The 23,662-nt window shown below is 44.8% G+C and overlaps 1 protein-coding gene and 1 long non-coding RNA gene across 2 annotated transcripts in view; one reads left to right on the top strand and one right to left on the bottom strand.

The window, feature by feature from the left end:
- Positions 1 to 9,472, bottom strand: part of CEP112 (centrosomal protein 112) — a 464,588-nt gene extending 455,116 nt beyond the window's left edge. Inside the window, exons 1-2 of the mRNA XM_054976905.1 lie at positions 9,346 to 9,472; positions 4,678 to 4,822 (exon numbers count right to left, since the gene is read on the bottom strand). Of these exons, the coding sequence (XP_054832880.1) occupies positions 4,678 to 4,786 (109 nt within the window). The 5' untranslated portion in view covers positions 4,787 to 4,822; positions 9,346 to 9,472. The remainder of the gene's footprint in view (positions 1 to 4,677; positions 4,823 to 9,345) is intronic.
- Positions 9,473 to 9,744: 272 nt separating this feature from the next.
- LOC129328390 (uncharacterized) lies at positions 9,745 to 23,119 on the top strand. The gene is made up of 4 exons (XR_008596871.1): positions 9,745 to 9,798; positions 11,245 to 11,362; positions 12,866 to 12,964; positions 19,685 to 23,119. It is a non-coding gene; the product is annotated as an uncharacterized LOC129328390 (long non-coding RNA).
- Positions 23,120 to 23,662: the final 543 nt, after the last annotated feature.

Here is a 23,662-nt window from a genome sequence, read left to right as displayed (position 1 = left end):
GGATCCAGCGCTACTACTAGGAAAACAAATTAAGGCAGCCACAAAAAGTGCTTTCTACCACCTCATTCTAGCCTGAAAGATGGCTTCTTACCTTGACATGGCTGACTTGGCCACCTGGATCCATGCTATGGTTACATCAAGACATGACGATTGTAACTCATTGGTCTCCCATCTAAGTTAACTAGGAGACTCCAACTGATGCAAAACGCTGCAGCACAACTATTAGCAGGAGCGAGCAGGACCATGAACATCACTCCCATCTTGCTGTCACAACTGTCTTGCAGTCACCCATGACGTTGTTTATGGAAATGTCCTTGATACTGACTGTACTAATCTTACACTGTGTAATCCGCCTTGAGTCTCAGTGAGAAAGGCAGACTACAAATGACATAAATAAAATAAAATAAATTGAACTCTCATTATAACTCTGCCTACAGGAAGACCATTAGTAGCAGTCATCTATTTCTTACATAGCCTTGATTTCATTTTTCTAAAAGCACATCCTTTTAACAGATTATTTTTCTCCCAAATTGGCTGTTTTGGAAGAAAGTAACTGAAAAAATCTGTCCTTTTTACTCAAAAGGTATCAAATGGTATCACTTTCCCCCTAAACAGGGTTAAGGCATGCCCCTTTTTTTCTTAGAATCACCACCATTCCTCATATCATCAGGATCTCATTTGCTGCATGACTTACATTATATGCCAGTCTGGATCACATGCACGTCAATTTGTTTCTGAACAGTAAAGAATAGAACAACAGACTCCCAGCAAGCTCCCATCAGCACTGGTGCTCAGCACCAGATAATAGCCTCTGTGTGGTGCAGCATACAAAGGATTATGCAAGTGGAGATGGGTTTGAAAAGGAGGCTGGGCTTCCACCAGGCTCCAACTGCAGCGTATCTTAAGGGGCCCAACCCCAGCACATACTGGAAATCTAGCCAGCTGCACCTAAAGTAGGTGACAGGACTGGGCTGACCACCTCCCGCTTTCCAGTTTCACATCCACATCTTTGCAAGGTTTGTTTTATTTACAGAAGGTAATACAATACATATAATGACACGTGTTATGTTTATAATAGTGGCAGAGATGACTTTTCAACATCTGACTAGTCCTAGCTGCCTTCACTAAGGCATCCTGTACAGCAAACTAACCATATATAATGCTTTGATATGGGCAGTACAATCTTGAGAGCCCCTGGGGCAATGGTGTCCAGATGCCTGCATACGCACGGCAGCACTAGTCAGTTCCCCGTGGAAATTCGGCAGGGGGATACGCCAACGCACGCCCTCCACCAAGCAAAGACAACAGAGCAAGCACTCCGGAGTCCACAGTAATGTGAGCAGCATCCACCAATCATGCAACAGCACACGATGGCAACGCTGAGAATGGCACCTACAGGCACAGCCGATCACTGACAACCAATGAAGCCACTGCCCCTCGATGCCAATCTCCCACCCACAGAGAGAGCCAGCAGACAGGGATGAAAGTCCACATGACAGCAGCTCCCCAAGAGAGGCACATGGCCCACAAGGTCCTCTCCCCAGCCTGGAGAGGACAGTCACCCCAGCACCAGACAGGATGCCCACACCATTGCTTGCAAGGACAAGACTGGCAGCAAAATAACTGCTCGCACACAAATACACCTGCTTTGAGCCACACGCTCCCTCTCCCAGTAAACTAAAAACAGACAGGCACGGGGGGGGGGGGGGAGACCAAGACCCCACACCCCTTGACACTTGGCACCAGCCCCTTAACCTCAGAAACAGGAAGCAGGTTCTAAAGAGACATGGCAGCAGGCACTTGACAGCGACCTGCAGCCCTGATGTCACCAGCCACATGAGGCCAAGCAAAGACTATCACACAGACAGCCGTGACTCAGTGGAAAGGCACTGTGATAACACAGCTGGGGCTCCTGGTTCAAACACCACATGGGGAGAAAAGAGAGGTGGGCTAAGGCTCCAGGGTTGACTTTTTGACCCCTGCAACTGGCAAAATGGGGAACAGGATGGCCTCACTGATGGGACCCCGCAGAGATCCATTGCTTCAGTCAGGACACCGCTCCACAACCCCACAACTCCCCCTCCACTGTACCTACGACAGCAAGTCCACAGATCTACCTTGGCTCCCCTCCATACACTAACGATCTGTGTGACAGATGTCAGTAGTGCTGTGGAGGCACGTGGGACCCAGAGATCGCCCCCTCTTCCCAGAGCACCATTTTGGACAACTCACCAGCCTGCTCCTGTGCAATCCGCACACAGCAGCCTGCAGAGTGTGGTAGGCGGGAGGGGGTTGGGGACCTAAGTGTGGGCTCTGCCTCCAAGGTGCCCCTGGACCCCTGCTCTATTTTGCAGCAAAAGAGAACAGAAGTTCAGCAGCACCTGGAAGACCAACACTGCGATCCCTGGGTCAGAGTCTACCCTCTTGGACGTATGAAACGGCAGCCCTAAGGGAAGTCACAGGTGGTGGGGGTGGAGTAGGAAGAGGCATGGAACAAGTGTTATTGCCTCACAAACAGACAGGGAGACAGCTGCATAATAACTCAGACTTTAATGAACAGCAGATAATGAAGGGGGGCCGAGGGCTCCAATTGCCAGCTCCCTCTGTCTGGAACGGCACCTGTGCCCATGAAAGCTGCTCCCAGGGGCCGTGAAGAGACAGCCCTGAGCCGGTCGAGAGAGGATGCTTCAGGAGCCAGGCTGGATCCACAGTCTGAACACAGTGATGAAAGTGTGGGCCCGGTACTTCCTGATGCATTCCCACCTGGATGAAGGGAAAACAGAGATGCGCAGAGATGGCAAAAAGCACAGGCTTGGCCCTGGGAGAGACCAGAGCCCCATGCCGTGAGGGGGAGGGGGGCTGCCAGGAGCTCTCGCTGAGCTGGATGCTGCCACCATCCAAATGGCACTTACCCCTCCAGTGTGGCAGTTTTGAGTGCAAAAGACTGATTTGCTCTTGCTGCTGCTGCTGAAGCTCTGATCCTGCAAGTGAAAGAGTCCCAGGGCTGCTTAGCCACCTCAAGGAGAGGATTCACTGGGGCAGTTCCCAGCCACCCCAACCCACAGGTGAGCCCTGTCCTCTGCCAAAGAGGGAGGGCCCCATCAAAGGAATCTGCTAACAGCCCTGCGAGGGCTATAAACCACCCTACACTCATTCACCCCGTCAGCGCCCCAGGGTTCACTTTCCTGGGAACCTGCCTCGTTGCATGCCATGGGTCACGGTGCCTCAGCCCAAACGCACCCCATCCCCCACATGCCGCTGGACTCGGTTGTGGAAGATGGCATTCCGGGGCTGCACTTGGCCTGATGCGAGGGGAACAGGGAAAGGTGAATGCCCAGGCCAGGGCAGTCAGATTCCCAGCTCTAGCTTACCTGTCAGTGCATCTTCACCTGTCTGAGCAAAGCATCCAAAGACAGGGTACCTGTTAGGTACCTGAGAGATGTTAGCTACGCAGCGTGGACTTTGCTCTCCCCTGGAATGCTGTGCTCACCCAGTATTGCTAAGTGCTCACTCTGTGTTTGTCCAACCACAAAAGTGCCACACACTCAAAGTCCACACAGCAGAGAGCTCTCAGACAGAAGAGTCTCGCACTGAATGCTCCCCTAATGAGTTGTAGGGCACCCTGGCAGGAGTTTATGTAGGGCAGGCGGGCTGTGATTGGGTGCCGGGAAGGAGGGTTAGCTGCCAAAGGGGCAGGAAGGGATTGGTTGCAGCTATAGTCCTGTGGTCTACTGGGTATTTGGGCAGGGCCGCACAAGTTGGGGGGCAGGAGGTGACTTATGAGCTACACCAGCTCGTTTGATAGTATCACTTTTCGCCACTGTTCAGGGGCATTCCCAGGCAGCTTAGGGTATTATGGTTGTTGTGGGTTTTCCGGGCTGTATTGCCGTGGTCTTGGCATTGTAGTTCCTGACGTTTCGCCAGCAGCTGTGGAAATACAGCCCGGAAAACCCACAACAACCATCGTTCTCCGGCCGTGAAAGCCTTCGACAATACAGCTTAGGGTATTGACTAACTCACGGCATGCCCCACAGCACGCTCACTCACAAGCTGGTGCAGGGGGTTTACATAGTTGCAACGGGGTGCCACCAAAGAGCTGCCCCAGTGTAACTTCGATTCATTGTAAGACTCCAAAAGTTCAAATTTTTAACATTTTACTTACAACATACCAAGAACAGTAAGCCTTAACTGATTTAAATGCCAGACCAAATTCAGCATAGAATTAAAGATCACATTCATTCACTTTGATCTGAAAATGCAACTGTAAAATGTATTATCATAAATTATTAAATATTGGCTTTCCCATCAAAAAAATCTCCTCAAAAGTGTGCCCGCCTATACGGAACTTTCAGTAACATGAAAATTCATCTTAATTTAATTTCACAATTAATCAAGTTTAAAACTGGACAATTAACTTAAGACATAATTTGATGGATAGCTCTAATAAAAGCAAAATAACCACGTTTGATTATATTAAATACTATTGATGATGATAGCCACAAAACGTGGACCTCTGAATTGCCACCGTATTTTGTTTCACTTTTATTTGACATCTCAATTTACATCCATAACTTACCTAACTCCAGAGGCAAAAATTTTGGTCACAGTGTCACTGAAATAACAGTGGTAAATGAAATTAGGTTTCAGTTCTAAGTTAGTTGTCTTAAATTAGGTCACCTGATTTGTGAGGTAGTTTCAAAACGTAAGGCTTCATATCCACAACATAATGATCGAATTCCGCATCCAGTTTCTCCCATGTTTCTTCTTCACTGCTCATTGTGCTCATTCAACCGTCAGCGTACAAACGTTGTTTAAAAGACAGCTGAAAACACAACACAGAGAAATAAAACCAAACTGCGGTAAGAGGATAGCACACTAGTATTAAAATCACACATTAAACACAAGCGCCTGGTCTTTAGTGCTCACAATAATATAATACAAATCTTAGCCACAAATGCTTAGCATGAACAATTATTGAAAGGACTTGTGTACATGGTGCTCCCTTTGCATTTGCACTTTAATTTTTATGTGCAATATATGAATAGCACTTTGGGCACCTTGCACTTTATCTATTGGTACAGTATCCTGATGTTAGCACTGGTATGAATATTATTCCAACTGTTGGGGATGACTGTTATTAAAATTGTATTGTTTGCACATTGATCTCCAATACTGTGTGGTTCTACATACTGGTTGTGGTATATGTTACTTTATTGAGTTAGTAAGTTGACGCGAGTGTTTTTGGTTTTGCTTGTCTATAGTACCGCGTTCTCGCTATTTGGTTAAATAGCATGAACAATGAGGCAAAAAGTAAAACGAAACACTCCTAATAAATTATTCAACACAAACCTCTCATAACACATAGCACATGGAAACTATGTAACTTTGTATTTTAACAATTATAATATATGAGATGAAAACCTATTCTTCTTGACATCAAGTAACAAAATTTGGGAGGGGGGCATACACACTAAGCAATGGAAGGTCCCTGTCAGAGTGTCAGTTTGCTAGTCAGTTCTCAAGCCAAAGCTACGCCATATTCTTATGTTATAATCTGTAGTTGTTTAGTTCTCTCCCTCCAGGCCCAGGTGTTGCCCAAGCCGCATACATCCATGGGAGCGAAGAATTCTTATCACTCCGTTCCGGCCCACCTTGATGTCCTCGCCTTCCCAGGCCTTCTAGACAGGACTACCAGGGGGGGGGAGGCTGGGAATGGGTGTTTGAAGTGTTGTTACTTTCACTTTGTATGTCATTCTCAACAAAGCTTTCGTTCAGTCAAGGCTTTTCAAGTCCTTGGAATATGGCTACCTGTATCCTGAGCATAGTCTTTCAATAAACCTTTTGGAATCAAGAAACTTTGTGCTTCTTGCAGAAGGGGGGAGACGAACTCTAGATAACTGGGATTCCATAGTCTGACAGTCCCTTAGCCAAATCTGATCAATAATCACTTGTCAACTTAACAGTTAGAAAGCTGTATGAAAAATAGCAGCCATGTCAACAGAACTTGACAATGAGGGCAGACTTCAGGCACTGATCCACCGCTGTTCCACACACTCCATTTTCAAAACATCTTAGAAAATTTTTGAAAACATGGTGAAAAACTTAAATCTAGGGAAAAGCTGAAAAACACATTACTTTCCTATCAAATCTAAGCTTATTTGACTACTTAAAGAACATTATGCAGAACTTAGTTAAGGCAGAAAATTATACTGTTTAATTCTCATAATAGCTAGAAGCAGTTTTCTCCAAATAGCTATTACAAATATATTATTATTACGGTTGGAGCAACAAACTGCATACTAACGTATCTGAGCATATTTAAATTTATACCAATGGGGGAAATAGGAAACAAATGAGAGTTTAAAACAGCAATTATCAACACTGTAGCAAAGAAAGAAAGATTTAATATCTGGATTTAAAAATATTCCTCCCCCTACGGGCAGCCTTACCCAGAAATAATACAAAAGTCCAGGGCTTTTTTTCAGCTGGAACGCGGTGGAACAGAGTTCCGGCACCTCTTGAAAATGGTCACATGGCCAGTGGTCCCACTCCCTGATTTCCAGAGAGAGGGGAGTTTAGATTGCCCCAGAGGGCAATCTACACTCCCCTCTGTCTGGAGATCAGGGGGCGGGGCCATCGGCCATGTGATCATTTTCGCGAAGGGCCATTTAAACTTTAAAAAACTCCCCTCTCGTTCCAGCTGGCCCAAAGTGACATCATTGTGCGGTCCTGAGTTTCACCACAAGCAGACCACAGACCACAAGTGTACAGACCACAAGCTGCATACCTGGGGGTTTCAGGAACAATGCAATCACATTTAACAAAGGCACAACATCTGTTCCCAAACACTTGCTATCAATTAACAGTACCTCTGTCTTATCTGAATCAAATTTCAGCTTGTTCATCCCCTTCCTTTAGCCATTTATCTCAAACTAGTTCAGAACTTCTACTGCCTTCCCAGGATTTGATCAACACGGGTAATAAACCTGGACATCATCCACACATACTACTATCAAAACCCAAACCTGTGCATGGCCTCTCCTAGCAATTTCACTAAGCTATAAGATCACATGCAGTACAAGAAGGAATCCTGCAGAACCCACAAGTAAAAGGCCATGAGGTAGACCAGTCAGTGCCCATCGCCACACCTTCTGGAACGGATCAGCGGTGTAGCCACTGTAAAACAGAGCAACTCAACACTAACCCAGCCGTTGAGAAGGCTACCTTGGTTAATGGAACCCAAAGCTTTTCAGAAGTCCAGCAAGGATGCACTTCCCACAACCATCTCCTGCAGGAGAACATGTACAAGGGCAACTAACAGCGTCACCTTTGCAAGGCTTAGACTAGCGTAATTCAGATTGCTCTTGCAGGCAGACTTCTTCCCCAAACCACTGCAGAAATGAGCCTAGAACGGTTCTAAGTATTAAGTCTCCTTGAGGAGTTTCTGGGGCTAATTTGCTACAAGCCTCTTGCCCTGAATACTAGCCAAAAATTATCAGAGTTGGAATGATTAAGAGACAATTTTATCTGCAAACTGTTTTACATTCAATAGTGGGTCTTACTTCCAAGTAAACATAATTGAGCTGCAGAAAACCCTAGAGAAATCCTTCCTTGTCAAGTTATGTATCTGATTGCTTATATTTTACCTGCTCAACCTAATGACTGGCTGGCTTTTTTTGAAGCCAGCATAGTTAACCTGAAAATACTTAAAATGAGCTGAACTGAAGGAATGACCCCACACTGAACTGAGCAAGTATTCTCTCATTGGATTTATTAAGAGGAAAGAAAATCAAGCTTCTTTACACACCTTTGCAAGTTCAGCCTTACGTTAAACAAACTACTGTACAGGGTCTCAACACCATTCAGGGAAACAATTCATTGGACATGTTAAAACTTTCCAAACAAGCAAGCAGTTATTTTCTGTTCCCACATTTTATGTGTATGTTTCCCTTTTGCAATGCAATTGTGGATATGGAAATCTGTATTTGCAGTGTTTGCAATTTTAATTTTAATGACTAGACTGTTACCACATAGAGAGTATCAAGCAATTTATTCTGCAGAGTTTCTAACATTAAGCCCATCATGTGAACATTGAAACTCCCTTAATATTCAGTAGCTTTCTCTCAGGTAATCAATTTCTTTCTTAGCTGTACTTTCGTGATATTAAGATCACCCCTTTGAAATCTAGATTGCCTACCCCAATGGCCATGATAAAAAAATAAGTCCTTTCCTATCATTTCATCTCTACACTGGGAAAAACTTCATCTGTCAGGTAACAAATCAACAACCTTTCTACACAGCATGACATTTACAGATATCAGCATTTACGTGCCAAAATTTGTAACAGACTTTCAATCCATCAAGAAGGTAATTCCCACTCCTTGACAATCCTGCTCTTGCCCCTTCACAAGGCAAACTTTCAGATCGCAGAACAATTTTCTGGCTGACACTGTAACCAATCACTCTCATGGCTGAGGACAACAATATTATTTTTCAGTTTCTCTTTCAAACAAATCAACCAGATAAGACAGCCAAGCGCTATGTTTACTGTTTATTCCCTGCCCTATCATGATGTGCATGTGACATCATTCATCTCAAAAACTGTGGAGATGCCAATTTTTTGCCTAGATTTTTAGCAGAAAAGCCATTCCAAGCATGCCTACTCAGCTGTCAGAGCCCTTGGGCGTTTTATTCCCTTTAAAAAATACTTAATAATAACGATAATAACAGCATTCAATGTATATATCGCCCTTCAGGACAACTTAACGCCTACTCAGAGCAATTTACAAAGTATGTTATTATTATCCCCACAACAATCACCCTGTGAGGTGGGTGGGACTGAGAGAGCTCTGTATCTGACTAACGGTGGCTCTCAAAAGTTTGCGCTACAATAAAGTTGGTTAGTCTTAAAAGTGCTACTGAACTCTATTTAAGAACTACAGAGTAACATGGCCAACTCCTCTGGAAGAGCTGGGACTGACCCAAGGTCACCCACAAGTGCAAGAGTGGGGAATCAAACTTTTTTTTAACTTGATTTATAGCTGCTTTCCTCCTCTCCTATTTTATCCTCACAACAGTCCTGTGAGGTAGACTAGGCGGACAAGGTATGACTGGCCCAAGATTACCCCGGGGCAGCGGGGATTCGAACCTGATTCTCCAAGATCTTCCTCTGACGCTTTGACCACCACCACACACTGGCCCTAACTTTTTAAACCCCTGCTCCTGAACCTATTTGCTGAGCAATGTCCCCCTTGAGTCACCCAAGCCTCCTTTCCGAGCACGGGAAGGAGAACTGCCACTCCTGCCTCTCTTTGACGACGGACAAGGCAATACAGCTCCATTTACCTCGCGGTCCTCGACGCCGAGGCTTAGGCTGCAGCCTGCCCGCCCCCTGCCTGAAGAGAGGGTGGGCACGACCCACCCGCGAGAAGGGCGAGGCGACGGGGCCGCCTATGGAAGCGGGGTTGGGACCGGGGCGTGGAAGTGAGTCGCCCGGGAAAGCCCCCCCTTCCCAGCCACCCCCCCAGCCTTTCCAGTCCCCCTCCGCGGTGAGGAGAGACGCGCCCCCCTTGCGGAGCCCTCCGCGCAGAGCCAAGCAAGAGCGGGAAGCGGCGGTTGCTGCGAGGCGCCCAAGCGAGCGCAGCCAACGGTTCAAACCAACCCCGCCCTTTCCCCTCCCGAGTCCCTAAGGGAGAGCGACGCAACGCGACGTGCCGCGAACTACTTCCGCTTCCTGCTGGGCGGCGTGGAAGGGTTGCTAAGCGACGGCGGAGAAAGGCGAGGCCTACGCGGTTGCAAGTAGGCAGAAGTGGCTTCCACCCCCACCCCCCTCTTGGCTTCAGCTGTGGAGAGGACGAAGCGCTGACGGGGAAGCTGGGGACTGAGTTTCGCAAAGGAATTAATTTTTAAAAATTGTTCAAGATGGGTAGCCGTGTGGGTCTGTCTATAGCAGTGGAAAAGAGCAAGAGTCCACTAGTGCCTCTAAGGATAACAAAATCGGTGGGGGGGGGGGGATCTGAGGAAGAGAGCTGTGGCTCTCGAAAGCTTATGCTACGATAAAGTTTGTTAGTCTTAAAGGTGCTACTGGACCCTTTACAGAATTGGTGGTAGGGGATGCGCTTTCCTGAGCCACCAGCTGGCTTCTTTAGATACAGCTAGAATGTGAGTCCCACGCATGTATCTGACGAAGAGAGCTGTGGCTCTCAAAAGTGTACTCTATAATAAAGTTGGTTAGTCTTAATGGTGCTACTGGACTGTACTATTTTGCAACTACACGCATGTGGAACTCCCATTCTAGCTGTATCTGAAGAAGCCAGCTGGTGGCTTACGAAAGCTCATCCCTTACCAGCAATTTTGCTAGTCTTTACTGGTCTTTTGCTTTTTAAAAATTGTGTAAGAAAGAGAAGGTGGAAATTTAAATTAAGGGAGAAAGTGGGACAAGTTGCATCCCTCTGCCTGTTTATGGTGGAGTAATAGTTCCCTCGAGTTGGGGGGGGGGAGATTATTTCCAAGTAAATGTGCATTAAGGTGGCACTGCAAATGGAGGAGAATTGATAGAATAGCAAAACGAACTGGTTAGAGAAAAATGGATTTTGTATGTTGGCGTTGTGAAGGGCGGCCTGTTTGTGTTCCCAGGGAACGCCAACTGACAACTGGTGGCAGAAAGGAACTTGTGGTTCTGATCTGGGGTGCTGCGAAACCCTTGCCTGTTTAAGAGCCAAACTACAAGTGACGCCTGACACAGGTTGGACACTTGTCAGCTTCCCTCAAGTTTTGATGGGAAATGTAGGCATCCTAGTCTTGCAGCTTGGCTCTCCATTACAGCTGCAAGACCAGGATGCCTACATTTCCCATCAAAACTTGAGGGAAGCCAACTAGTGTCCAACCTGTGTAAGACCTCACTTGTAGTTTGGCTCTAACTTCCACTTCTGAAAGCTTGCTGAAGCAAAACGTGTTGCTCCAAAGCGGAGCTGGGGGAAGCAGCTCATTTGCCATGGCACCTTTAAAGTCTATGGGGCAGCATGGGAGAAATGAATACTGTTTTTTCCAGGGGTTGTGAAGGAAGCTGGGGCGGGAGGGAGGTGAAAGGAAGAAAGGAAGGATTGTTTCAAAAGGAAAGATTGAGAATGCTCATCTTTCGTCAGATATTCCTGTAGGGTGGTTGGCAAATTAGTTGCTGACATGCATACTTAGGTATTGGTCCCACTAGGTTTATTTTTGTTTTATTTCTATCCTGCTTTTCAGCAACAACCTTGATCCCAAAGTCACTCATAGCATGAATAAGATCACAAGAGACTCCCGGTGACAAAGCAGCCACCGTACTAGGTAAAAGAGGGGAGTTGAGTGACTGGATGAGGAAAAGGTAAGTATATTTCTTATACAGTAATGCTTCCTGAAAATATGCTCCTGAAAATAGAGTGCTAACAGCTCTATAAGCGGTTTGGTAACACTGGATGTAATGAGCATTACTGTTTCTTACTCATCCCGCTCATTGCCTCTGTGAGGCTCCTGTGCTGGAATGTCCTGGGAAGCCTCCCTGGGTCACTTTCTGCTTCAAGACTTCTTCCTGGGAGAACTGCAGCCCCCTTCCCTGTCAAACCTACCCACTCTTCCTGTGGCTTCATTCCATAGTTATGCAGGTCTTTCATGCACCTCCATCATAGCTGACAGGTGGCTGCATCACTTTCAGTCTGACTGTATTTCTGGCTGGGCTGGTCATGCTGCGGTGCTGCCACTGAGCTCCCCTCCCCTACAGTTTATTTTTTTTTAATTACACCCAACATGAAGAGCACACTTAAGGCAGATATTACTGTGTATTGAATACGTCAAAGGTAAAGCGAAGGTATCGCAGTTTAAGAACTTGGGTTGACAAGGCAATTCTGTTTCAGCTTCTCTGAGCAGTTAAAACAGTTTAAGCTGTGCTAGATCTAGAACTAAGACTTGACAAGGTTAATTTTAAAACTGGCAAGTAGTTTAGTCAGCAGGGTCCATTAATTTCTCCTCCCTTCCCTTTTTAGGTTTCCAGCCATTGTTAAATCATACTATAAGGTGAAATGGCTAGGTACCATTATTTTAATTGGCTACTGGACTCTTTTTTATTTAGCCACAACTGTGTATTTGAGTAGCTTGCAAAAGCATCTGGCTCTGCAAGCATTGGAAAGCTACCAGTAGCCAAGAAACTGGACAAGGTAGGAGAGACAGGCCAGTACCAGTGTTAGCAGGACGCTTGAGTCTATTCTTCTCATTATAGGTATTTATTTTACAAAATTCTATCCTGCACTGTCTCCTGATAATCAAGGTGGCCTTAGAACAATTTCAGAGTTTTGAGTAAGCATCTTCAGCTCTTCCCTGTTTTGTGGGAGGGTGTCTGAAGAACTGAATAAAATAAAGGTGATGTGCTGAAGTTCTAGGGCAAACTGAAAAATTAAAAACACAAGTCACCGTCTAAATGGTGTAAATACTAAAGTTCTTACAGAACTTGTGTAAAATTGTGAATCCCCTGACAATAGTAGGTAACTTGTTGCTAAGATCGTCCTCTGTACAAGAGAACTGGAGAGTTGGAAAGAGGCTCCAAGGATTTGCAGGTCAGTTAGCCCAATGTCTGTTCCAGGAAAATTGTTGGAAATGCTTATTAAATGATAGAATTATTAAGCATATAATGGAATAAATGCTACAGAGGAAGAATCAGCATGGCTTCTGCAAATAAAAGTCTTGCCTCACTAGAGTTCTTTGCGAAGATGAACAAGTATATATATAAGGATTGCCCAGTTGGCACTACTGTGTTCCCAAAACAAAGACACTTTTATTACCAAACATGCCTGTAACTTGTATGCAAATTTAAGAAGACCCCATCTTTTCTTGACAGCACAAAAGTCTTCCTGTGAGGTAAATATGGAACTTCAAAAAAGTTTTTGACAAATGCCCTCGCTAAAGACTCCTGTCCTGAGAAGTCATGAGATGAGAGGTAAACCTGCTTGTAGATTTATAACTGGTTAAACTGCAGAAAACATTAGGTAGTAGTAAAGGGGACTGTTCTTAAAATGGATGAAAGTAATCAGTGAAGCTTCCTAAGAACAATGTAGGAAGACCAGAATAGTTTAACTTAAGTTTAGCCAATTTGATATAGTGGTTAAGAGCGAGGAACTCTAATCTGGAGAACTGGATTTGATTCCCCACTCCTCCACTTGAAGCCAGCTGGGTGACCTTGAGTCAGTCACAGCTTCTAGGAGCTCTTTCTGCCCCACGCACCTCACAGAGTGTTTGTTGTGGGGATAATAATAACATATGGTTGTTGGGGGTTTTCCGGGCTGTATTGCCGTGGTCTTGGCATTGTAGTTCCTGACGTTTCGCCAGCAGCTGTGGCTGGCATCTTCAGAGAAGATGCCAGAAGATTAAGGAACTCCTGGACCCCTCCACCTACAAAAAACTAAAACGAGATCCCACTTGCAAAATCACCAGGCTAACAAATGCGCTGATCAAGAATTCCTCACTACATCCCGACACGCACAGAAAACTATGCAAGACTGAAGCACAGCCACCTAGACTATATGGACTCCCCAAAATACATAAAGATTCAGTCCCACTCCGACCCATTGTGAGTGCCATTGGTTCACCGACATATGAATTAGCTAGACATCTGGCAGATCTCCTGCAGGACCACATCGGGAAAACCTCGTCTTACATCAAAGATTCAGCAGATTTCATCAACAAAATCAGTTCTCTGAAACTCAATCCACAAGACATACTTGTCAGTTTTGATGTTGTATCCCTGTTTACCAAGGTTCCAGTAAAAGACACTATTGCACTGATTAATCAGATTTTCCCAGAGGATGTAACAGCCTTATTCCATCATTGTCTGACAACCAGTTACTTCCAATGGGACAACGAATTCTATGAACAGATGGATGGGGTGGCCATGGGGAGCCCACTCAGCCCAGTTATAGCAAACTTCTACATGGAACATTTTGAAAAAACAGCTCTAGAATCAGCACCCCACAAACCCAGTGTATGGTTCCGGTTTGTGGATGATACATTCATCATTTGGAGCCATGGGGAGGAAGAATTGAGGGAGTTTTTGAATCATCTCAACAACATCCACCTGAACATACAATTCACAATGGAGAAAGAAAGTGAGGGAAAACTCTCATTCCTGGATACCTTGGTCATCCGCAAAGCAAACTTTCAGTTAGGTCACAAGGTCTACAGGAAACCAACTCACACTGATCGGTACTTACACAAAAACTCCAATCACCACCCCCGACAGAAAAGAGGCATAATGAAAACATTAGTGGATCGTGCAAGACGGATATGTGAGCCGCGCTTTCTCAATGAGGAAATTAATCATCTAAACCACGCACTTCAGGCAAATGGCTACTCCAGAAATGAAATCCGAAGAGCAATCAAACCCAGGATGAATCAAACAACCAAGGAAAAACAGTCACCTACAGGAAAAGTGTTTTTGCCATATATCAAAGGAATTACTGATCAGATGGGAAAGCTTATGGAAAAGCATAACCTTCAAGCAGTATTCAGACCCACCCGAAAAATACAACAGATGCTACGATCAGCAAAAGACAGCAGAGACCCCCTCACCTCTGCAGGAGTATACCGTATACCCTGCAGCTGTGGACAAGTTTACATCGGGACCACAAAGCGTAGCATCCAGACAAGAATAAAAGAACATGAAAGACACTGCAGACTTGGACAGCCTGAAAAATCAGCAGTGGCTGAACATAGCCTAACTCAAACAGGGCACAGTATCTTATTCCAGGACACCAAAATACTGGACAACACTTCCAACTACTTTGTCAGACTGCACAGGGAAGCCATTGAAATTCACAAGCATAAGCAAAACTTCAACAGGAAAGAAGAAACCTTAAGAATGAACAGAGCATGGGCTCCAGTTCTGAAAAACACCAGGCCAACAAAACACTCCACACCCGACAATAGCCCTGCAGAGAAGATTAGCACATCAAGCACCAATCCATATGCAAAAGAACCTCCTCAGGATTCAGTGAAGCCTCCCGCCATTAGCATTCCACACCCTGGGAAACTCTTACAGAATGACTCAGCTCAACCCCACCCCTCCTGAGTAGATACAAATGACCTACATCTTTTCCACACTGTGACACTGAGAGATCTCTGTCTTTTGGTGCTACACCTCTGAAGATGCCAGCCACAGCTGCTGGCGAAACGTCAGGAACTACAATGCCAAGACCACGGCAATACAGCCCGGAAAACCCCCAACAACCATCGTTCTCCGGCCGTGAAAGCCTTCGACAATACAATAATAACATACTTTGTAAACCACTCTGAGTGGGTGTTAAGTCGTCGTGAAGGGTGGTATATAAATGGGTTGTTGTTGTTATTTATCACTGTCTGGAATCAGGGATGAGTAATGAAGTGGACACATTTGTAGATCACATAAATTTAATCAGACTGGTAAAAACCAAAGCAAATTTTGAAAAGCTCCAAGAGACTGTCTCCAAATTGGGTGAGTGGGCAACAACCTGACAAATGAGTCACTGTAACAAAGTATATAAAATTATGCACATTGAGGAAAAATATCCTAGTTGCATATATACTAACTAGAAACAAAGCCCGTTGTGGGGAAAAATACAACGGGCCGTAGAAAGAGGAGAGCGGGCAGGCAGGCATTTTCTCCTCCTCCATCACTGATCCCGGCTGGTGAAGGAGTGGGGTGGGCATTGCCATCTGCTCCACACCTGATCTCAGCAACATGAAGGGGTGGTGGGCTTTGCTACCTGCTGCATGTCTGATACAGGCTGGGTAAAGGGGGGCAGGTATTGCCACCTGCTCCACTCCTGATCCCAACTGGGTGAAGGGAAAATGGGCATTGCCTTCTGCTCTGTGCCTGATTATGGCTAGGTGAAGGGGGGCTGGCATTGCTGCCTGCTTCAAGCCTGATCCCAGCTGGGTGAAGGGGGGTGGGCATTACCACCTGTTCCTTGCTGGATGAAGGGAGGAACGGGCACTATCTTCTGCTCCTCACCTGATCCTGACAGGTGTAGGCAGACAGTGGGCTTTGCTATGTGCTGCACTCCTGATCCCAACTGGGTGAAGGGGGTGCGGGCATTGCCACCTTCTCTGCTCCTGATTCTGGCAGGTTGAAGGGGGGGGCAGAGATTGCTGCCTGCTTCATCATTATCATTTTTATTACAGTACCCAGAGCACTATACAAAAATTATGTTACCAAACCACTTATCAATAAAAAGAAAAACCATCAGTTTTTAAAAGACTTTTAAAATACATTTCATGCCATTTAAAAATTAATGTACAGAATCTGGCTACTTGCCATGTGATCATGTGGTTTTTATCGGCTAAGAGCCAGCAGAGCTTTGCTTTATTTGTATTTATATGACTGGGAATCCTGTCTCATAGTGCAGTAATAATTTTTAAACGAACCTCTCCATAAAATGGGCAACTGAAGAACATGTGCTCTGCAGACTCTACCTCTCCCAAAGGGCATAGACATAGCCTTTCTGCATAGGGGATTTTGTTGTACTTACCCTCAACAACCGCTGATGGAAAAGCAGAACACCTGGCCAAAGAAAATGCCCTTCTGAAATTATTTACTTCCACAGAGGCCAGATACTTGGCTGGCTCAAGAGTACCTTTATCATTTATCAACACCCCCATTTTAGATGCACTAAAGATGTCAGATTGGCACTCTATGTCTTCTGTTCTTTGTTTAATTAACCCTTTGGCTCGTTCAGCCCCCTGAGTTAGGAGCACCTGAGGAGAAAAACCTATTTTTGTAATATATCTATAAACCGCCTTAAGCCAGCTGGATTTAAATTCGTCATGGAGAATCAGGGGGAGCCTGCTTGGCTCCTGATTCCGACAGGGTGAAGATGGGGTGGGCAATGCTGCCTGCTCAGTGCTTTACTCCAGTAGGTTGAAGGAGGCGGGCATTTCCAACTGCTCCTTGTCCTGGCTGAGTGACTGGAAGAAGGGAATTGCCTCCTGTTCTGTGCCTGATCCCGCCCAGGTGAAGGCACTGGGTGGGCACTGGCACCTGCTCCACTCCTAATACCAGCTGGGTTACAGCGGGGGTGGGCATTGCCACTTGCTCCACTCCTAATGCTAGTTGTGATAAGGAGGGGTTGGGCATTGCCGCTTGCTTCGCTCCTAATACCAGCTGGGTTAACATGGGGGGTGGGCATTGCCACCTGCTCTACTTCTAATACCAGCTGGCTGAAGGGTGGCATTGCCACCTGCTCCGCTCCTAATACCAGTTGGGTTAAGGTGGGGGTGCGCATTGCCACCTGCTCCACTCCTATTACCAGCTGTGTTAAGGCGGGAGGTGGGCATTGCCACCTGCTCCTCTTCTAATACTGGCTGGGTTAAGACGGAGAGAGGGTATATCTACCTGCTCTGCTCCTGATCCCAGCTGCATGAAGGGGGGCATTGCCACCTGCTCTGCTCCTAATATCAGCTGTGTTAAGGGGGGGCAACACCACCACCACCTGCTCTGCTCTTAATAACAGCTGGTTAAGGCACAGAGTGGGCATTGCCACCTTCTCCCCTCCTTATCCCAGCTGGGTGAAGGGGGACAGGCATTGCCACCTGCTCTGCTCCTAATACCAACTGGGTTAAGGTGGGGGTGTGCATTGCCACCTGCTCCACTTCCAATACCGGCTGGGTTAAGGTGGAGAGTGGGCATATTTACCTGCTCTGCTCCTGATCCCAGCTGCATGAAGGGGGGCATTGCCACCTTCTCCACTTCTAATATCAGCTGGGTTAAGGTGGGGGGCAGCACTGCCACCTGCTCCGCTTCTAATAATACCTGGGTTAAGGCATAAAGTGAGCATTGCCACCTGCTCCCCTCCTGATCCCAGCTGGCTGAAGGGGGGCGGGTATTGCCACCTGCTCTGCTCCTAATATCTTCTGGGTTAACGTAGGGGGCGGGCATTGCTACCCGCTCTGCTCCTAATACCAGCTGCCTGAAGGGGGTGGGCATTGCCACCTGCTCCGCACCTAATACCAGCTGGGTTAAGCCACGGGGAGGTCATTGCCTCCTGCTCCGCTCTTGTTCCCTGCCTGGGCTTCCCACCATGGCATGTTTTCTGGAGCGATATGATGAGCCACCTGGGCTTTCCTCTGCAGCAGCGCCCTCTGGTGGTGCACCAGGGTATAAAGTGAGTTGTCTGAAACACGCTTACTCAATTATATAGTAAGAAGATAGATAAACTCACAACAAGAAGGGGAAGTTTGAGTTTCTGGGCCCCTACTGTGGATCTTCCAGGGCATCCTTTTGGTCGCAGGATGCTAGTCTGATCCAGCAAGATTCCTCTTAAATTCTTAATTAAAACAATACAAACTGACCCAAAGTTATTTCAAGTTGAGGTGGGACCAGGCACAATAGAACAGTGTATGGCTATTGCCTCCCATTGAATTCCAGCCCTCGGAAAGAAGAAATTTGCTTCCTGATAAGAGTGTGCAGAATTTTAGCCTTGGTAAGATAGTTCTAGCTGTATATTAATTGGTTATTCTCTAGGGAATCTCCAGTCGGTTTTTTTTTTAATCTGAAGGCAATTCGTCTATTACGGCATAAAGATGTGCATTTTTGATGGCGCTTACAGTCTATATTTGTGAGTTGGCAATTGCCTAATGTCTGTCCAAGAGAGTGAAAAGACCGGAAGTCTACAGTCACCATGATTCAGCTTCTAAAGGAGGCAGCTGCACTAAACATCTTAGCTATAACATGCTGACTGTCCAGAAGAATTTATTCCAAAAGCACAATTGTTGAATATGTAAAAATCCCCAATGTGGCACAACTTGCAATTTTAAGTTGTAAAAAAATGTATTCATTTAGATAGAATGTGGCTTGCTGCTTTTCAAAATCTAATTTTCCCATGCTTTCTTATCTTTGTGAGTGCCTCAGCAGGTTGCCGCAAGAAACATGAGCACAGCTTGAGGCTCTCTTTCAGTTGTCTGTAAAGAAAGAGGCAGGCTTCATTCATCATAATAAGCTCCTGGAAACACTTCTAGACACACTACAATATTTCAGGGTTTCTGCGCAAACCTTTCATGTTTGAAGTGCAAGTCACAAAATTTGTTTCACTGCTTCAAAGGATTTTGTTATAATTTTATTCTTCTTGCCAAAGGATCATAATTACAAACATATCAACACTTTATTCCTAAGGAAATAATGTTGAAGTGCTTTTAATATATCCATCTTAGAAACTAGTAAGTAGAATGAATTACCTGGTTGGCAGGCTAAGTAGATCTTGTTCAGAAAATGTGTTGTCAATATGATGAATACTGCTGAGATAATATCAGACAAATAGTATTTTGTGAAATTGAATGCCATTTCACATCTCTTTTCTGGACGTCGACCTAATTTAGCTATATTATTAGTTACAAAACACCGTATAGCCTTTTAAGGTGTGCCCAATATCTGTCCTAAAACATCAATTGTCAGATGTTCTAGTAGTATTTAAAGTGGCAGATAATAAGAAGGCAATTCATGTTTGTCACTGTGAGTCTACAGATACTCTTGGTCTTGTAGTATTTATCATTTAAATTGACCATGTAGGTTGATTTCATGCTGCCAACTCTGCTTCTCAGATTGAAATTAAACAGCACAACTTTGTGGAGCACTTTCCATAGTTGCGCACATCTTTGTCAGGATGGCTCATTGTAGTTTCCATTTCTCCAGAGCCCTTTGGTGAATCCTTGACCAAACCACCAAACTCCAACACTGCTTAACCACAATCTCAAGCACTGGAGCTCTTGACATGTTGAAAAAACAGCCGAAAAGCTGCCTAGAAGTTCTCCTGATTGCTTCCGAGCATGGGACCCTGGAACAGGATGTGGAATTAGGATCAGGAGATGAATGCTGTGACATGTGAAGTCCCTCCCTAACTTCCCCTTACATACATACAGCTTGTCATAAAGCATGTAGAGAAAAAGGTAAAAATGTTCTGTTTGTTGGTGCATAAATTCTGGGCTAGATAAGCAACTTGTGGCTTACCTATCCTCAGACATCAACAATTAGGGCAATTGCATTATCATGAGGTTAAGACTTCCAAAGTTCAAGGCTATGCCCACAAAAGCTCGTCATCTAGTCCTGAGACTTAGCTGTGTTAAGTGCTGTGTTATCAAGGGAGAGGAGAAACTACGAAATGACCCCCTTGAATTGCTGTGTAGATCATCAAGTTTGTTTTGCCTAATAGCAAAGCTGGCTGCCTGTGCTAATCATCAGAGGACCAAAACAGAGATACCCGTAAGCCAGAAAGAGATTTGTTTTAGTCTCGGGAGGAGCCTCAGATATGCGGGAAAGTAGGCAGTTCCAAATTCACCCCTCAAAGGGGGAGGATTAACTGCTGCAGAAAGAGAAACAGGACTATGTCTGTTCTGAGATAGAATCTTGACAACATGAGGGCAGAGAGCTGGGGCTGACCTTGTTTGCCCTGAGGCTGTTAAGATGAAGGGAAGCAAGTGGCAAACAGTCTACTGAGGAATAGAAACTGAGAATGAGGGGTGTGGGCAAACCTGTGTACATCTCGTGGCTCCCTAATTGGTAGCAATTTACTGACCACCTATGAATATAACATTTTTACCTCTTCCACTGATAATGGAAGCTATATCATGACATTAAATTTATTTGAATGCTTATGGAGAATGTTATAATTTACTTCCACTTAAGCAATTTCAAATTCTGTAACCAGGGCAACAAAGAATCTTGTCCCACCTTAAAGGATAATGTATGTATGTATTCTGGTATATGTTTTTGTGAGCTGGATCCCACTTCTTGAGATGCATTCAGTCATGAAAACCTATGCCACAATACAATTGACCTTAAAGACTAATTCAACAACCCTGCCTTTTAGTTTGAACTTCCAGCAAATATTGCCTATACCCCTTGCACCTTTCTCTGCTACTGTTTTGTTATTTGTTAAATGACAGCTGAGCTTCTCAACAGGCAGGATTTATATGACAGATAATTGTTTTTTTGTATTGCTTAGTGGACTCATAAATACTTGAAATAACCTGGGGTCAGTCACTGCTTCTTGGAGCTCTCTCAGTCCCACCCACCTCACAGGGTGTTTGTTGTGGGGATAATAATAACATACTTTGTAAACCGCTCTGAGTGGGCATTAAGTTGTCCTGAAGGGCAGTATATAAATCAAATGTTGTTGTTGTTATTAATGCCTTCATTTATTAATATTTATTAATATCTTCATTTAGCAGTCTGATCAACTTGTTTTCTTTTTATAGTTCCTTGTGTTATATTTTCAAGAATAATTGCTGTCAATAATTTGGTAAATTACAAGATTATTCCATCCCAGCTTTAGAAAAGACTGGAGAGAACAAGCCCAGACATCAAGTATGTGTTGTTGTAATAAAAGATGGGGCTGTACACTCCATAATATTATCACATGCTTCTGTTCTTTTGCTGCATGTGCTGGAGAACACATAACACTGTTAGTACTGTTGGTTCCTATGAGTTTAAAGCTGGACTCCTTTAAAAACCCAGGAGTAAAAAACAGTCGAACAGAATTCTAAATAAACATGTTTAAGTTTGTGCTGTATATGGGAGATAGAAGTATACTCTCACAGGAAGTCCTTTTAACCAAGTTTCAAGAATATTTTTGGTTTGGTTTAAATGGGATTGATCTAGGGTTGGTTTTTAAAATGCCAAATGTTCTGAATGGGTTCTCTTTCTATAATTCCAATGTTTCCATGTTCAAGGGACAGACTGCATTATATTTTTTATTTATTTACTGTATTTAGAGTCCATGTTTCTCACTGCAACTCAAAGCAGAGTCTCGATGAGTCGATACAAAGTCCAATCAAAGAGGTATCTAATAAGCATGATGCACGTCCGTCAGTACGTTCAATATGAGAAACCTAACGAACAGTTTACTAGAACTTAGATTACCAAAATCTGAATATTCATAGCATAGCATAATAGGCATGATACAGTGTGTGAATGTAATGAAGAAAATTGGTATTGTATTTGACACAGGTAGTTCAAGAAACATTAGAGACAAACTTGAAACAGCAATTTGGGCAGGTTAAATCAAAGGCCTCGTTTTGTTCAACCAGTTATAAACTGATACATGTCTCCCAAGACTTTTTTTAATCTGTGTGTGTGACTGTAGTCACTAGTACTGAATACTGGGCACCGTCTTGGGGGCTCTCCCGAATCTTGGTCCCACGTGCCAACCTGCCCCACTCAGCAGAAAGGGAGAATGGGTCCCCAGGAACAGTCTAGTGGGCATCTGCAGAGGGAGGGGGGAAACTGCTGGAAATCACTGCAGCCTTATATGTAAGCACTGGCACTTTTCCCCCATTGCATTTCTCTTTGGATTTCATATCAAGCCACAGCCTTGACCCCGTTGTGGTCGTAGGCAGCTAGTCCTATATAAAAACTAGCAGCCTCCTTTTTGCTTCAAAAGATGCCTGCTCAGGTGAGCACTGGGATGTTAATGTGTGGTGACATCATGTTAGAATGATTTACTTTTTTTATGTAGACTCATTATATAACCCACCTTTCTCCTGAGTGTCTCAGTCAGGGCCCAGGGTTCTTACTATCCTGGTACATGTTTTTCTCCCCCTTCTCTTGCCTGTGTTTATAGCAAAGCAGTTGCAAGTTTAAAGATTTTTTAGACTTACTGGAGTGCTGCGTCTGGAGTGGATAAATGAATACTGGCAGGTACCCCATGTAATAAAACATCTTAACAGTTCAAGTCAACAGCTTCTGATCTTGTTTCTGCGCTATGTTTTGTATATTTGATGGTAGTTAACATTGCTTAGAACAATTGTAATTCTTGCTCAGTTCATTTATGTGAAACAGTTTTGTATGCCCCCAAAGATGACTCATTTTGTAATCTATTTAAACAGTGTTAACTTAGCTACTGTACCAAGAGGAGAATATAATTCTGTCTATAATAGCTTGATACACACAATTGCAAAGGAACTTTAAATATTCCAAGAGGCAGAACAACTTGTTTTTGTAGCTTTATGCAACACACATGAGAAGGGTTATGAATAAAACCACTTCGATGCAAATGTCAGGTCCAGTATATATCTTAACTATACTGACTCCATTTTCTAATGCTTTTAGTCTCTAAGTGTTTTCTCCTCAGGTGCACCAGTTCCCAGGCAGCATTCCCACCAGAGGAGACTGTTTTGTCTAACACCGTTCCACCAGGCATTGGCCTTGAAGGAGAGCAGCTTCCCAGGACTGAAAGATGTTGTTTTGAGAACTGTGGGGGGAGGCTGTTCCAGATGGGTATTGTTACTCTGTATCCTATGCTTGCTCTTCATTGGTAACAATGATCATGTACCATCCTGAGTCTCCTATTCAGGACAGTGGACTATAATGGACCTTTTCTGCAATAAAACTTCCTTTGCTAGACATTGGACTTATTCTTGCTTCTAAAGGGAATCTTGCAGAGAGTACCTTATCTAGCCACAGTCTGACATTTTGTTACCAATCATGTCTGAGTCGGGCCCAGCGGAATCCAAGGTTGTCCCGGACAGGGATCCTTTGTTTGATCCGTATGCGTCTCCCGACAATCAACCGGTGCAAATCCAAGACTCCCAGGAGCTGGGAGCAACCGGGAACGGAACCGGAGCCTCCACTTCTACCCTGCCTCTCATCGACTTCAGTACTCGGAACGAGACC

The sequence above is a fragment of the Eublepharis macularius genome, chromosome 4 (assembly GCF_028583425.1).
Source record: "Eublepharis macularius isolate TG4126 chromosome 4, MPM_Emac_v1.0, whole genome shotgun sequence".
In the NCBI taxonomy this organism is placed as follows: Eukaryota; Metazoa; Chordata; class Lepidosauria; order Squamata; family Eublepharidae; genus Eublepharis; species Eublepharis macularius.
Note: the sequence above shows the minus strand (reverse complement) of the source record. Positions and strands in the feature narration are given on the sequence as shown.